This window comes from Cervus canadensis, chromosome 6, assembly GCF_019320065.1.
Source record: "Cervus canadensis isolate Bull #8, Minnesota chromosome 6, ASM1932006v1, whole genome shotgun sequence".
NCBI lineage: Eukaryota > Metazoa > Chordata > Mammalia > Artiodactyla > Cervidae > Cervus > Cervus canadensis.
Window position 1 is genome coordinate 48,451,383 of NC_057391.1, and position 17,504 is coordinate 48,468,886.

Here is a 17,504-nt window from a genome sequence, read left to right on the forward strand (position 1 = left end):
ATGCCCAAAGCCCCTCTTGTTAAACGACTGTATAAGGAAAGAAAGACTTGGAGAAGTTTATATTTAAAAATGCATCATGCTCAGTCACTTCAGTCATATCTGACTCTTCATGACCCTATGGGCTGTAGCCCACCAGGCTCCTCTGACCATGGGATTCTCCAGGCAAGAATATTGGAGTAGATTGCCATGTCCTCCTCCAGGGGATCTTCCCAACCCAGGGATTGAGCAAAAGAGCAAATTTAGCTTAGTTACATGCCAAGCACTTATCTGGGTGAAGGAAAACATAAAAATGCAGGGGCTTGCCCATTAATAACTCTTCCTCACCCACAATGAGGAATTGGAAACAATACTTGTTTCCAATCTGCCACACACCCATGTGACTTGCTCTGGGATATTACCTTCTCTTATCTAGCATGTGAATGAACTGTAGGGTTCTAAGTACTGCACCTCTTATGGTAAATTTGGCTAATGAACCCTATTGTTTTTTCTTAAGGGTCACAAAAGATTTTTCGATGATAGTCTAACTGCAATGTAAAATTTGTCTGAATCTCAAGCATTTTTTTCCTCTAAAGTAATTCAGATTAAAACTGTAACATTTAACAAAAGAGTTCTTACCAGTATCAGATGCATACATTGAATCCAAGCTATTGCTTTTTAAATGACAATATTTACTTGCACCTACATACCATCAACTGCAGAGGGAGCTAATGCCTTTTTTTCCTCAGGGCCATCAGAAAATACTCCATAGCTGAGATTTTAATTTTTCTCTATGCCTGTTAAGTGTGATTATTGATAAAGTACTGAGCTCATCTCTGCAACCAAATTTAAGCCTTTAAAACATATATGAGGTGGAACTGGGCTTTACAACAAAGAGGAATCTAGTTTCCACTTTTAAAATGGTCTCCTGAGGTTCTCAAAAGCTGGGAGATATATTTTAAAAGGAAAGAATTGTGTTTTGTATCAAAACATGATTTTTGGAGTCATGACCAATTAGGAATCTACTCCCTGCAACCATAAATACTCTTTTTCATAGAATATAGTGACCAGAGGCCACATTGGGCATAGGGAATTAATATGTAGAGAATTTTTATGGTTAATAAGTGCCACAATCTCAACCTTTTTTCCTCTAGATATTGGAAGGAAAAGAATAATTAAGTGAGCATTTAGATCCCAAATAAAAAGTTAATATTCACATTAAATAAAAAAATGTAAGTGAATTTATTTTATAGAAGTTTTCATAATGGGTCCAAAATACTTCATTAAGCATTTCTGGATAAAAATATGTAAAGCTCTTTATAAGCTTTTGTTAGTATATTAAATACCATTTCTCTGTAAATATTCCTTACATTAAGCTTTCCTGTTAGAGTTTTCAGGAAACATTTCAAATAAAGTAGCCAGACATATCCCATTTGAGATGAATGAGATCATTAGGAAACACTTATATCTGAAATAAGCACTGAGATCATTTTGCATACAACCCAAGGGCCCTAATTTTTTAAATATTTCAAACACCATGCTCCTTTCAAATCATTAGACTTAGAGACATTTAAGGAACTGATTCAATTAACCCAGAAGAAGGAAATGCTATAATGTGTGATTTATTTTTGCAGATAAATTAAAATGCAAGTGTATCTGTTAGAAAAGGTAGGCTGTCAGCGTGGTTAGTGATGGGAACAGGAAGGCAATTAAGCAGGGCCACCTGAGGCTGAAATAGTGCCTAAACATGGAAGTGTGACGTTCAAGCTGGACATTCAGTTATTGCCAAAACCAAAAGTGTTCCTTCGTTGGAAGGAATATCTGTGCTCTACTTAGTCTCCCTCATTGACTTCTAAAAGATGTTTCTTGATTTAACAGATACTTTCCCCCCTTAATTATAATCTGAAAAGAAGCCTAAGTTGCTCGGGTTTCATACCTAAAGTCAAGCTTCACATAAAGCTGATGCCTGAAAATTACAACTTTGCATTCTACTATTTAGGTGAGGAAATATGAGGCAAGAATTTATTTTCCTTCTCTACGACTCCAGGATATTGGCTCCACTAGGCCTAATAAATTGTTTTCACAAGGAAATAAATAGAGCATGCTGTAGTGTACATTCCCCTGTGCAGGGGGCTTTAACCAAGATGTATCCTAAACAATAAATAATTACAGATGGGGGAGGGTGGGAGAAAGAAACATTATAAGGTTGGGAAAAAATGTTTCTTAGCTAAATCAGGAAAAAGACATTCAAAATGTTAAACCTGAAGATAAAGTCTGCTACTTCAACCACTGCAAAATCTGTGGATAAAATAAGAGGACAATAAAACAAGAGAAAAGAACAGGAATATGAGAAGAGTTGCTAAGGCAGCTTTGAAAGTAAGTAACAGAAGAATAAATTCTACTAATAGAAACGAACAAGACTGAAGTAGTTGTAATTCACTATTATTTTCTGCTAAATCTTGTCCCCCCTCTTGAATTAAAAGAATTTGCACAAAAAAATGGCCACAATCATGAGCTGAAGATAGGGGGAAAAGAGAATGTACAAACAACCACAAAAAACTCTTAGAAACCTATGAAAAGATAAATTTATAGTAAAAGATAGGGAAAAGTAAAAAAAAAAAAAAAGAAGAAGAAGAAGAAGTAAGATCAGGAAGAGAAAATGTCCCTTAATCAGAGAGCTTGGGAAAGTTACCTTCATTTTACAGCTGAAGTAGTCAGCGGAAATGGAACTGTTTAGGAGAAGAAATGTTTTGAAAATGTTCAGGAGAAGCCAAGAGATCCTTCCTTTCTGGCCCAAATAAGAAGGGAATCTGTTTATTGCTCTTCCTCGCTAGGATTCCCAGGTGGTGCTAGTGGTAAAGAACCTGCCTGCCAGTGCACAAGATATAATGAGACATGGGTTCAATCCCTGGGTCGGGAAGATCCCCTGGAGGAGGGCATGGCAATCCACTCCAGTACTCTTGCCTGGAGAAACCCATGGACAGAGGAGCCCAGCTGACTGCAGTCCACAGGGTCACACAGAGTTGGACACGACTGAAGTGACTTAGCATGCATGCACTGTGTAACAAATGCTGATAACTCTATCATGTCGTTTCTTCCAGCCACAGTGATGGAGCTGGAATTAGCAGACCAGAGGGGGAGTCAAGGGTGAATATCCCTGTCTTATACTTTGAGGAGAATATAAATCAGTGGTTTCTGGTTTGCAACAGTCTTTCTCGATAATATTCATTCATCAGTTTATTTATTTTAAATTACTTATTCGTACAGTTTTCCCTTTTCTCTTCCTCAGAATCTTTTGATGACTTGCCCTTCTCAGTGTCTCGAGTTAAGACCTTACATCCTTGAGGCAACTGCCTTGCCAGCCTTATCTGCTACTTCACCACCACCACTGATGTCCCTAAAAAGCATTCACACATTTCCATGCCTTTGCTCTTGTGGACTCTTCTGCCTATTCTGTCCTCCTCGCCATGCTGAAGGCTGACCTTCCTTATAAGGCCAACCTCCAAGGTCAGTTTTCCCAGAGAGCTGGCCTCTTCCTTGGTGGGGCACCCAGATGGTGTTGTGGATGCTCTTTCCGAAACTTTTCCCCACAGCCTCTCATTGTCATCTCCCTCTCCGTGGGGGGTTTAAGCGCTGGAGAGTCCAGAGCTGTCTTATTCGTAACCCAGTCTCTACACCATGCCTTTAAAGCACTCAAAACATGTTTGTAGAATTGTTCCACAGGCATCACTGATTTCCCTCGCTACAGACTTCTCCCTCTCTCAACTAACCTTAACTTTTTGATCTCTCATTTGTATCTCTAACCCTCTAAGGTTTTCATCTATTTCATGAACATATACTGTTATTATTAGCGCATAATCTTTAGCCATTGAGATCCCCTGTGAACTGAAATCTCACCACTTTCTTGGACCCTCAGTTAAGGTCCATAATTTCTCCAAACAAAACACACACACACACACACACACAACCCCCAATTCGCTCTAGTAACTTAATGTAGATATGTTGGGTTCTGAGAGGCTGGAAGTTATTTCTTCAGATCTAATACTGAAATGATGTATTTAAGTCTATTTCTACTGTTGTTAGGAACCAAGCAATAAATATAGGGCTGTTTTAGTTACTGAAAGTATCTAAGTCAGGATCTTTTCTGGCGGACACTTAACATCCAAAGAATCAGTAGACCTCTGTCAGGCTTACATTGAGAGGGCAAGTGACCTATAAAGGTCTTTTGATCTGGACAACGGATTTAGATCACGAACCCCAAAGCCCATTCTGAGATGGGGGGTCTCTGTATTCTTGACGAAGACCTACATGCTGACCTCTATAGAGTTCCAAGAACTAGATCTGTTGGAGCTTCGAAAAGGCTTAAATCAGGGAGCTCAACTCTAAAAGGGGGGCAGTTAAGTGAGAAGCCCAATGTCTGGCACCATGACAGCTGTTAGCGTGGAGAACTACAGAAAAACAAAACTAGTTGTATCCTTGTGTATTTTTGGATGAGGGGATCCCTGTTTACCGCTAGAAAGAGGGATCAGGAAGGACCAGAAAAGCCAACGCAGCTTGCAACTCCGCGGAGCAGCCCGGTCTTCCCAAGGCCCCGTCCTCCCGGCGCAGCCCAGACCGCCCGGGGTGGTCCCGGCCAGCAGAGGGCAGCAGCTGGGCGGGAGAGTCCCGGCGAGGGCCGCGCGGCGTCGACAGGCTCGCGGGGACACTCTTTTTGAGTAGTGGGGCGAGAAACTCGCTCATCACTACCCGTCCCCGACCCTGTGGCCACGGCGCACCTCGGGCCGCATTTCGGGAAGTGGGTTGCGCGGGCACGCGGCAACTGCGGAGGGCCCGGCGCCCTTGGCGGGAGAAGGAGAGCGGAGGGAGTCCCGCGAGTCCCCGGGAGAGAAGAGGAGCCGGGCTTCCGCGGGTCCGGGGCGGGAGGGGATCTCTGCGCCAGCTGCAGCGTCGGTTGCCCCTTCCTTGGCCGGACCCCTCAGGGCCCGGGCTTCTCCCACCGACACCGCGTCCCGAGTAAGCGCCGGGCCGCTCCGGTCCCTTCGCCAGCCCCCTCCCCGCTCCGCTCCCCGGGCCGGGACGGGCGCCCGACATCGGCCAAGGTGGGCTTCCCGCCGACGCTGCCCCGGCCGCAACGAGGCCAATCCCGGCGGCTGAGCCCGGAGCGGCCGCGGCGCCGGTTTGCGCTCCCGCCGTCGAGGACTGCGGCGGCCGTGTGGGCCGGTCCCCGCAGTCGCGGGTGCTCAGGGCAAGGGGGGGCAGCGGGCGCACTTGACCGTGGGTCTCAAGCTTCTGAGTCGCGCGGCGCTGGGCGGCGGGCTTTATGTAAATCGGGGCTGCGCCGGGGCGTCCTAGGTAGGATGGACCAGCCCCCCGCGCCTCGGCCCTCACGTCCAATAAGAAGAGCCCCAGCTTGACACCTGCCTATATACAGGCGAGCGCGCCCCCGGCTCTCGGACCGCGCGCACAGCCCGCACTGCCCACGCCGCGGGCGAGCGAGACCTCGGCCCGCCCCCATGACTTCCAGTGAGATCGAGATGCCCGGCGAGGTGAAGGCCGACCCCGCCGCCCTCATGGCGTCCCTGCACCTCCTGCCGTCGCCCACGCCCAACCTCGAGATCAAGTACACCAAGGTAAGGCGCCGCGGAGGGCAGGCCGTCCACGGAGACTTTCTAGAACCTTCCTTCCTCTCCGTGGTCTGTTAGGGGGTGAGGGCGGCATGACGGGGTGTGGGGCTGGGGTCTCCTGGGCCAGGCCGTCGAGCCCGCGCAGCAGAGGGACACCCGGTCCTCGGCGTTGGGGCTGCTCAAGTGCCGCCGCGGTCTTGGGACGCGTCGGGGACTCGCTTCCTCCAGCCTGCCGCGCGGCGCTGGGAGTCGCCGTCAACGGCTGCTTCCCAAACCGCGTCCGCCGCTGCCGCCTCGTCCGGTTCTCCGGGCCCCGACTGCTGCGGGGAAGGCGTCGGCACCGCTTCCACTCCTCGAAGGGTTCCCCGCCGGATTGACCGAGCAGCCTGGCCGTCTCTTCTCGGCCGTCCACCTTCAGGGGACCGTCTCGGGTACCTCGCAGCCCTAGCGGGGTTCCGGCCAGCGGCTGTCGCGTAGGATCGTCCAGGCTCACAGCGCTGCGGCCGCCTTTGCAGATTTCATGGAAACCTGGCCTCTGAGTACAGTAGATTCAATATCAGCGTTTTATTCGAATTTTGTAGGAAGTGGCCGTTTTCCTGGAAAACTTGAGAAGTCTTTAAATTCGTGCATATTAAGGGGTTCGCTTTTGACCTGAAAAAAAAAATTGCTTTTTATAACGAACTCTGACATCTCGGGTTACCCAAGCAGGAATTATTTTTTGTTGCACCACAACATAAGGAAATGCGTTCGCTACCTTAATGTAAATAGAATTTACTTCCACAAATTGGACGTAGAATAAATGTATTGATTACACATACAGGAAAGGTTATGTTGTGCCATTGGGGTGAGAGAGAGAAATAGATGCAATTTAAAATAATGTTTCTTGGAGTTCTTTTTGCAGTTGTCTTGGTTTTCTATTCCTTTCCGTTGATTTCTACTCCAGACATCGCCCATTCAACCTAAACGCATACTGCGCACACGCAACATGGTTAAAGTTGTTTTCCATCATGCTTATTACGAGATAAACTAAATTTTGTCCAGGAACGAATTGTTTGGTTTTGTCTTAAGGATTGAAAGACAAATATTTTTTAAAAACCATCAGAATATTGAAATTTTACCCGCTGAATTTAAGATAAAAACCAGGGTGGCTCGTGTTTTGAATGCCAATTTAGATGGATTTAATGTACCTGTTAGCTTTTTAGATGGTGTGACAAATTTTTGAAAGCCTTTTTAATGAGAGGTCGTTAATGGTTACAACCATTTAGGCATTGTTTGCATAACAATGGTGCCAATGTGTGGTACTTCTCCGGGTTTAGGAACAAGCAAGGAAAGCCTATAGCGTAGGAGTTTTGTTTTATGAGGGTCCCTAACCTCTTCAGGTTCTCTTTAAAAGGTTTCGGGATCCAAGAGCTGTGCTGGAGAGGGGACCTCAGATTTGGGAGGGTTTGATTTTAGACTGACTTTGGATTGAATTTTCCTCACAGCCCCTGAATGGAGTTTTAGGTTTGCAGTAGGGTATCTAGGAATTTAATTTGGAAGCTTTTCCAGCTCTCTTTTTCTGTGACAACCCCCGCTTCCTTTTTTCTCTTGTTGTGCCCCAGTAGGAAAGACAACTGATTTATAGCTAATTGAAGCCTTTAATGTGGAGTCCTTTAGCTCAGGGGAGACTTTTATCCAGTATCCACTTTCCCACTTATTACAAAGAAAAACAATCAGAAATGAAATAATGGATCGTAACTTGATTCTTTAATTTGTGGGGAGGAGGCACCTTATTTTAGGTTTGACAAACAACCCTCATAAACATTGAGCAATACTAAACTAAAGGCAAGCTCTTTTCACAAAATCTTGTAAAATCAGGTATCTGTGAACATTCCCAGCAGCTTTACTCCTTGGCCCTTTAGTGAGACTTCTGAATTTTCTGAGACAAGTGGTATGGGCAAGCAGCATCTTTAACACAGAGAGCACAAACTGCTCTTTTGATAGCCGAGGGTACTGGGCCATGATTTTTTACTTAAAAGGAAAATAATGGACAGTTTTTTTAAAAACTCACTTATCAGAAGCGAGGGAAATTATATTAGTGATTTTAAGCAGAAGAATGAACAAGGTGCAATAGTTGGTCCTTTAGAATAGTGATACCACATTCATTGGGAATTTTTAAAAGGGCAATAGCTAAAATATTACTATGCTAGAGAGCTTGTTGAATAACACATAGGAAAGAAATACAGTATTTATGTCAGAAAATGGTACCAGATAAATATAGATAGATCCTTAATAATTTTTGTCTTGTTAAATGAATAATTTTAGTGAAGGATATATAACAATAGGATTCTAAAATATTATCTGGGGACCAGTAGAGTCAAACTTACATGTAAATGGTTATATTTTGAGAATTGTAAGTACCATGCATTCAGAAAACTTGCACTTGTGATGTTATTTTTTTAAAATATTTTTCACCATTTCTTTCTTCTAAAAGTATTTTACATTTTTTATAAAAGGGGAGTAAAGGAGACCATAAGAAATAAAAGTTACTGCTGTTGTCTGTCCAGTGAAAATGCTCCAAAATTAAAGTTCAATCCCCTAGAATGCTGAAAGGGCTAAACTCCTGGTTTTGTATTGACTCTCAGGCAATTACATCTAATTTTTAAAATAAGCCTATCTCTCTGAAATTCCAGCACCCATTTAGGACTGATGATCAATAGTACCATTTTTGGAATATGTCTAATTTTATTTCCTTAATATAGCCAACTAGACCCCCAATAAGTTTTAAAACTGATTCTTTTTAAAGGAATATGTTAAAGTAAAAAAACTGCAGACTGTTAGTCAAGAAAGACTGATAATTCCACCAGCATGAAGTCGTAAAGGGACCACTTTGGGGCCAGGAAAATGTGCACTCTTTTCCTTGTATCCTAAGAAGATTACTTAACGGCTTGCACAGGAGTGAGTGTGATTGTTTTTAGCTGTGCCTTTATGGATTAAAGATTTTTCTGAGTTGTTCCTGTTTTATCTGTCTGATCGTTAAATTTTTGTATATTTGAATATATTGTAGGAGTATACACATGATAAAATCAAGGCTTGCACTTTGCTGACTGCCCCTAACTCCAGGGGCGATCTCTTCCAGATTCCCAGATCTTTGGAAGTTTTGGACCGTATCCCACCCGGACCTTCTCTCTTGTCTCCGTCATCTTTTCTGGCTCTCCTAGTCCCTGCTTCCCCCAACTCCCCACTGCACGCACACACACAATCATTGTGCTGTCTCTCTGTTGGTCACTTTTTCAATGAAAGTTTATGCCCATAACGAACACTACCATAAAGAGTAGTGTTTTGTTTTAGTAGTAGTTTTATTTTCCTTCAGGATTTGATATGGTGGAGAGCTAGGACATAGGGAAGAAGAGGGTTATGGAGAACTGACCCACTGAACTAGAAGGGAAAAAAAATAGAAGGCAATAAACTGAAAATTAGAGCTAATGTGCATCGGGCAACTATTATTTATTCTTTTATTTATTCATTTAGCAACCTTTTCTTGAACATCTACTGTTTTCTGGGATCAATTTCAATTCAGTTCAAAGAATTTTTAAGTGGCTGTCTTCCTGTAATAGTGCTTTTCATTACACTGGTTGGGCTCTGGAAGAAGCATCAAACTCCCAGGAGCTTAGGATCTTTTTAGAAAGATGGAATGCCAAATTTGGGTTATCAGCATGGCAGTAGTTCAGTAGATCGATGTAATAATAACAATAATGATAACATTTATAATGCCACTTACATTGTGATGGAGCCTAACGGCTTACCTACCATTTTCATATGTATCTTAGATCCATGCAAAACCTTTTGAAGGACACAGAATAGGAAGAAATAGGAATAATTGATAAGGAAGGCCTTGGCCTTGACTTACAAAAAACTGATAGAGCTTGCCTCACCATACACTTTGCTTTTGCTAACAATCTGATACTTTTTTTATTTTTGAGAAAAAGTTTAAATCTTTATTTTTATGTGTTGCTTCTGTTGGAAACTTGGAGAAAATATGAACTGGTCACCTCTTAAGAAGGAACTCCTTTTTGTGACCTCTGATTTTCTGACTTTAAATTACTATTTTTGCTATTTCTATGAGTTTGTAGGTTTTTTTTTTTTTTTTTTTTTTTTAGGTCTACGGGAGGGTTCTTATCTATCCCAGGGATTATCTCTTTAAGGTTTGGTTATTTCTAAACCTCTAATCAAGATTGTCTTCTTGATATTAAGTTGTTAATCAAATTTCATGTTTATAGGAGACCTCAGGTTTTCAAAAATATACTTTTTCAAAATTGGACAGTTTTCTCATGTTTGTATCATCTCCATTTAACCCAGGGAAGCTAAACAACTTCATTGTAGGACTTGAATTAGATAATTTTTCTGGGTTCTGCCTGATGCCTTCTGTTAAATAACTAGGAATCATACGGAATCATTTGCTGAAGTGCTTTTGTCTTTATTCTATAAAAAGAGAAATTATAGGTTTTCTTTATGAGGATAAAAAGCCTTCTGAGGAATGTGTTCTGTGAGGTCTGATTTTCTTGCAGCCTGGCTTGAGAGAAGCCAGGCGTGCATAGTGAGTTCTCTTTCATGTTAGACGATGATTAACCTGATGATCAATCCATGACCAAAACAAAAATATCTCAAATATCAACATATACAGTTTTCTCTCAGGTCTTTCTCAGTTGGATAATGGAATACAAGTATTGATGTCTGTTTTTTTTTATCTTTTAGTTAGTGACAGCTTGTTGGGGTCAGCACACTACAGACTTTCTGCTTGATTTTGTAAATAAAGTTTTATCGGAACACACCCACAATGATTCATTTACATAGTGTCTGTGGCTGTTACTACAATGGCAGAGTCAGGTAGTTACAACAGGACTGTATGACCCACATTAAGTTTATAAGCCCTTGACTTACTTAGAAAAAAAGGCTCTCCATTAAAAATAGGCCCTTGTTCGAATCTAGGTCAGATTTGTAATTCTTAGTGCTGTGCATGTTTAACATTTATTCACCACATAACGCCAAATACGGTGCCAGATTCTGGAGATGGAATAGTAAACAACATATGAACGGTGCCTCCTCTCAGGGAGTTTCTTCACTGAGTGTCAATTTCTACATCTGTCAAAACTGAGGTAATAGTAGTACCTGCCTTACATGATGGTTGTTGTCAGGACTGAGCAAGTATGTAAAAGTAAGTGGCATATAATGACAGTCAGCCAAAGTCTAGTTCCATTTCATTTTTGGTAAGTGATGAATATATTTTTGCTTCAAATTGATGCATGTCCATTTTAAGGAAGATTGGAATTGTATAGTCAATAGCTGTTTTCTGTTTTCTGAAACAGTCCATTGTTTACTAATTAGTCATAAGGGTTTAATATTCTCAGTAGCTGTGGAATCATTATATGTTTACACTGGATTTTTATCAAATGGGACCCCTTGAAGGTTTCCCTATCAAGGACTTCTCTTTACTAAAAAGTTACTGAATCAAACAATTTCCAGCCAGGATTTTAGTAATCAAATTAGTTATCTGACACGTGTGCCTAAACTCTGCATCAACATGCCTTTTATACCCAGTCCTGATGTCAGATGGCAAAGAGTCATTTCTGGTGTTTTGAGTAGCTTAAAGAAAGATCATGTCAAGTTGTTGGTGCATAAATCTGGGAAGTATGACAGCATAGGAGGACATTCTCAGAAGGTGATGCCTTTTGAAATGGAAAATAATCTTAGTTTATACAATTTAAAATTAAAGAACCTTTCAGTGGTCCTGATTTTCCAGTTTGGGGGCACTTCACCCTCCATACAATAAAAGCGCCACATAGTGACTATTTTGAAAGTCTTCCTAAAACTGTGACAATTAATTTCAAAGCCAGTCATTTCCCCTTAGACACCAAACCAATGCATAGAAATGATTGCCATAATGTCACCTTGGTTGATTTTTAATTGCCTTTTCAGGCATGTCTTTGAGCTTTATTCCATTTTACCTTTCAGATATATGAGATAACCCAAATTGTGAATTTCTTATCTCTGGCATTTCTCTATTGCTAGTTTGTCTGCTTGTAAGATGGTAGAGTTATGTTTAAATTGTTTCCCTTCCAAATCTTAATGGTTTATTTACAACAACTTTCTGTTTTATCACATAATTTGAAAACACTTCCAGCCTTTGAAAATTCCAGTTGGAATAATAATCAAGTGCTTTCACCATCTAGACTTTAGCTGGGCTCACAACAAACTAGCCTGGGGCTAAACACAGGGGTTTATTGAATTCTGTAGAATGTGGTTAAAAATTAGAATGTCTGTGAGTGAACATTCCAATTTTTTATTATAGAAGGAAGCCTACCTTTTACTACAGTTCAGCTCTGTTGCCTCCAGAAGTAGGTATCTGCTGTTTTTTTTCCTTACCACAGTCTGACCTTTGGAGAGCCAGAGTTGCAATTTCTTTATTTCTAGATCTCTGGAAAGATAAAACCTATTGTCCGGTTGAAAGTGGAAAACACCTTATTTAGACAGAATTGAGGGTATCATGAGTACCAAAACAGTTTCCAATATTGATTATAAATTACAGAGAAAAAGTAAAAATAATTAAAGATTATATTTTATACACTTTCTTCTATATGATTTTAGTTTTTCTAACCTGTCATTGGATTTCAAGTCCAGTGCCTCTTAGGATTTTGCCCCAGGTCATTTCTAAGGATTTCTAAGAGATTAAGATTGGTCAAAAAATGGTATAAGCAATATGTCTCTTCCCACAGAAAGGATGGAGCCTACCTCCAGGTGAGTAGATCTGCCAAAGTAGTGTGAATTTAATAAACTAAGAGGCAGAAATCACCTGTTTCCCTCCTCCTGCAATCCCCATCATTGACTAACACCAAACATATGGACTGAGGGTTTAGAGGTTAAGAAAGGGGGAAGTTAGAAGACCTTGACTGGGAAGACAGAATTATGAACTATTTCAACAGATCAACAGAGATAACATAAAGTCTTGTTTCATGAGGTGTGAAAAATGGACTCCCTCACTGAATCCTTTTTGGGTGGAAATCAGGAAATAGTATGAGACTGGTTGGTTGAACATGAAACCAGTGAATTCTCTATATTTGAGAGTCTGATAACCAATGAACCAATATAACTTGATTTTCACAGGGAAGTTTATCTAATTGCATTACTCAGGGTTATTTTTATTTTTAACTGCAGCCAGAGCTCATCCTTTTGCTTTCCTGAATTTATTTACCTATCATGATTTATTCATCAGACATTTATTCGAGCCTCATGTGTCCAAAGCATTGTTAGTCACTGTCTGGCACGAAAAGATACATAGATGTTTGCATTGTCCTAAAGAGGCTAGAGAGGATTCCTGCTTGCGTGTGTGATGAGGACATGCACAGCAGTAACTATGGCGCATGATAGAAGATGCTGAATTCTTGACATGAATGCACTTGAAGTATCATGATGATTCAGAAGAAGGTGTTTCAGGCCCAGCACATCAGCAGCACTTTGTATTCTTAGAGGTACTTGAGAGGAGATCAGATACTTCAGTCATGCAGGAGAGTGTAGACAGTGTAACAAATGTGTATACATTAACACAGGTTTGTTTGTTCTTAACTGCACTATTTGCTTCTAATCTTTTTAAAGAAATACATTGATGCACCTGTGAACTTCTCCCAATCCCCTCTCTCCTTTCCTTTCTTCCCCAGAGGTATTTGGCATTTATCTTTCCCACTGGTGTATGTTCATATACACATATTTATAAATGATGTGTACTGTTGTCTTGTATTGTAAACCTTTTAATATAAATGGTACCATACCGTGCCAAAGTTATGACCAACCTAGACAGCATATTAAAAAGCAGAGACATTACTTTGCCAACAAAAGTCTGTCTAGTCAAGGCTATGGTTTTTCTAGTAGTCATGTATGGATGTATAAAGAAAGTTGACCGCCAAAGAACTGATGCTTTTGAACTGGGGTGTTGGAGAAGACTCTTGAGAGTCCCTTGGACTGCAAGGAGATCCAACCAGTCCATCCTAAAGGAAATCAGTCCTGAATATTCACTGGAAGGACTGATGTTGAAGCTGAAACTCCAATACTTTGGCCACCTGATGCAAAGAACTGACTCATTTGAAAAGACCCTGGTGCTAGGAAAGATTGAAGACAGGAGGAGAAGGGGACAACAGAGGAAGAGATGGTTGGATGGCTTCACCAACTCAATGGACATGAGTTTGCATGAACTCTGGGAGTTGGTGATGGATAGGGAGGCCTGGAATGCTGTTGTCCATGGGGTTGCAAAGAGTCGGGCATGACTGAGCGATTATACTGAGCCAAATCATATATTCTTTGCAGTTTGCTCTATTGGCTTAGCATAGTGTTTTCAAGATTCATTCGTGTTGTTGGATATACATGTAATTCATTCATTGTCATTGTTGCATAGTATTCCATTCTTTGAGTATACGCAATTTCAAATTTATTCTACTATTAACATGTAAGATACTGCCAGCATTTTGCTATTCCAGTAAGCATTCTTAAGCATATATCCTTATCTGCCTGGGTGAGAAACCTTCTAGGATATATACTTAGAGTAATATTGTTGACTCATGGATATATCTACAGCTTTATCAGGGACTGACAAATATTTGTCCAACACATTATACTAGTTTCCATTGCCATCAGCAGTATATCAAAGTCCCCATTGCTCTGTATCCTCACTTATACTTGGAGTTCCCATACTTCCTGAATTTTGCCAACCTGCTGAGTGTGAAATGTTATCTCATTGCTGTTTTAATTTGCATTTCATTGACTTCTTGTGAGGTTGAACATCTTTTCATATGTTTGTTGGCCATTTGGCTTTCCACCTTTGTGAATTGGCTAGTATATCATTTGCTCATTTCTGTTTCTGTGTATGTGTGTTTTTACTGATTTGTAGCAATTTTTATATATACTGGATTATAATCCTTTGACAGTTACATACTCTGTGAACATTTTCTTCCCCTTTCTGCTTATTCTTCCTTCTCCTTTTTTTGGTATAATTAGAAAGGGATTTTCTGTCTTTTTCCCATTATGCTTAGTAGTTTTGAACTTGCTCTTTAAGAAACTTAGTCCAAGTTTCTCAAGATATTCTTCTATATAGTTTTTGGAAAGTTTATTTTTATTATTACAAATTTTACCTTTTGCATTTGTGTCTTAATTCATCTATAATTGCTATTTGTATATAATGATACAGATAAATGTTAAGGATGAACAACATAACAGAAGAAAATCAAACAATATTACTGTATAAAGGAAGTTAGAACTATTCTCTGCAATTTTGGTAAGATTAAGAGGTCCATAATTCTTCACTGTGTGCCTTTTCTGTTTGGGACTGGAGAAAAATAGAAAGGTGACGATTACTATAACGTGAAAACTAACATCTAATAGATCTTTTTCTTGATTAACTGATTCAGTACTGTGCTTCATCCTGTTAGTTTGGAGAATTTAAATTATTCCTTTGTGCTGGGCTTGAAAATAACATCACTTTATTTTTTGTTAATATTTGAACTCATTGTGTTTTTGTTTTTTTCATTGTGTTTTAAACTCAAAGCTGGTGTTACACATTCCCCGTTGTATTTGGATTTCGTAAGTTATTTGATCCATGCATGTGTGCCTCTAATTCTTTTTTTTTTTTTTTTTTTGCCTCTAATTCTAAAGAACCAACTGAAGAATGAAATTCTCCAACTTTAAAACTGGATCTGGTCCTTCTAGGCATTTTACTTATGTAACACCTAATGGAGTTGACCCAACACTTATTTTTTTAGCATGAATATGATCTCTGAAAGTCCTTGTTACTTGTTTGTACTGCTACTAAAATGTGCAATTTTTGCCTTGTATTATATTTTTCTGTGTACTCTTCTCTTAATCTGTACTAGATTATAAACTTTTATTCATGTTGGTATATGGAAGCCTCTAGAGTCTTACAGTGTAAATGCTTAGAAAGTATTTGTTGAGTGAATACTTGTTATATTTTATCACTGATAGTTACTAATAGCAATGAATTATCTTTTGATTAATACTTTAATCAACATATTATCCTTTCATTAATACTACAGTTTCCAAAGTGCTTTTCACATTGATTACTTTTAATAATTGTGGCAGTCCTATTATGTGACTATTCTATTAACATCCCCATTTTATAAGTGGTGCAATCAAGCATATTAATGTTAATTAATTTTTCCAAGATCAGTAGCTGTAGGTGGCTCTTCCTTTTCCTTCCCTCTTCATAACAAGAACAAGCACAAAAACCACAACAAAGGCCAAAGAAAAAAAACTTGAATTATTAGCCTAAAGCTCTGCTAAATGTTTTACAAGATAATCCCAAACCCAGTTCTCTGACTATAAATCCCAACCTTAAGTCCAGTTGGTATTGCCATAGCTATCATCAGCCACAATTTCTGCCTGACATTAAGATCATGTTTGGGATATGAGTCACCTGTGTAGATGTGATTTCATAGGCTATGGGAAAGAATTGTATTTTTGGATTCTCACTGGTTGGCTAAGTCACACACGGCCTTTAATAACACCTGCTTGTTTGTTTTTTCTGTCAAAAAGTGCTTTTCTTTGGTGTGGTTATTTCAGATCCACTTGGGAGTGAGGACTAATGAGACTGTTGAAAGTGAATATATTTCACAGTCTTTCAGATTTTTCTCTCCCACTATGCATAAGCCATCATTTTGTGTTACTTGACTGTAAATAGTGTGGGAGAGGCACTTGACTTAGAAAGAGTTGGGTGGATATCTTGTATCTTTCTTTTTACGAGCAACCATTTCTCACTAAGACATGACTTGTTTGGATCCATCTATTCCATGTCACTTCAGCAGGGATGCAGAATACAGAAATAAAGTGCAGTTTTCAAATTTCAACAGAGTTTCGGTGACAGAAGTTGGTAGTGATTGGGATACACAATTAATGTTTTGTTGTAAATGGTTCAGAAATCCTATCTAAAGAAACAACTATCAAGTTATTGCTCTTAAGTCAGGTTATAGTCTCCAGACTTCTGTCTTCACTTTTAGAGAGAAAGCATTTCTCTTTATCCACTACTTCCCAGCCAGACACCCCTTCCTTCTTAACTGTTTTCATCTCCTTTAAAATTTTTTACACACTTGCGCTTCTCTTCTCCTTCTCAAAGTATTCCTCTCAGACAAGCCATTGATGACCCTCATTCCTTGGTTAGACTCATTTACCTGTTTTCATAAAAATGGTTAGTTGTGCCTGGGAACCTTTGTAGTCAGCTCTTCCAGCTGTTGGCCTGAATGGTCTCTAGGGAGACCAGAAGCAATGAACCTAGAATAACCACATTTGACTTCTGTGAGCCCTCTTGAGAATTTAGTAATTACTTAATGGATTGAATTGGTGACATATACTATTCCAGATAACAGCCTAGGTTGCATTAAATTAACCTTCACAAATGGGTATTTATTAGGTACTCTTAAAAGACTACACGTGTTGGCTGTAATTGCTCTTCCGTGTTTCTCCATGCTGATAGGTATTTGTACCCTGTGAAAAATTTCTCAGATGAAAGCCTGGGTGGTAGTTGTAGCCACTTAGTGATATGTGTCATTGTGTTCAGCACATTGAGCATAAATCCTGCCTTGTAAACAGCAGGAAGACTAATGAGGTTTGCCCACATTCTGGTATCATTACCGGGAATTCCAACAGAGAAGAAATAAAAGTACATAAAATGCAGTGATTTTTGGAACTCCTGATGATCCAAATTAAGGAGAGAGATGATTGCTCAACATTAAGCATAGACATACAAATAGGAGTGCATAAACTACATTTAGCTAAAATAGAAACCAGCATTCTGCTTTTATGAACACTGGTAAAGTCAGTGACTTGGTTCTACAGAGAGCTAATGAAGGGCTTATTTATGAGTGTCTTTAA

The 17,504-nt window shown here is 40.1% G+C and overlaps 1 protein-coding gene across 2 annotated transcripts in view; it reads left to right on the top strand.

Annotated features, from left to right (window-relative positions):
• Positions 1-4,878: 4,878 nt before the first annotated feature.
• Positions 4,879-17,504, top strand: part of ALDH1A2 (aldehyde dehydrogenase 1 family member A2) — a 102,517-nt gene continuing 89,891 nt past the window's right edge. Inside the window, exons 1-2 of one of the 2 annotated variants that reach the window (XM_043471846.1) lie at positions 4,879-4,989; positions 5,408-5,606. In XM_043471846.1, the coding sequence (XP_043327781.1) occupies positions 5,490-5,606 (117 nt within the window). In that variant the 5' untranslated portion in view covers positions 4,879-4,989; positions 5,408-5,489. Of the gene's footprint in view, positions 5,076-5,407; positions 5,607-17,504 lie in introns of both variants that reach the window. The other variant, XM_043471844.1, reaches the window with a different exon arrangement.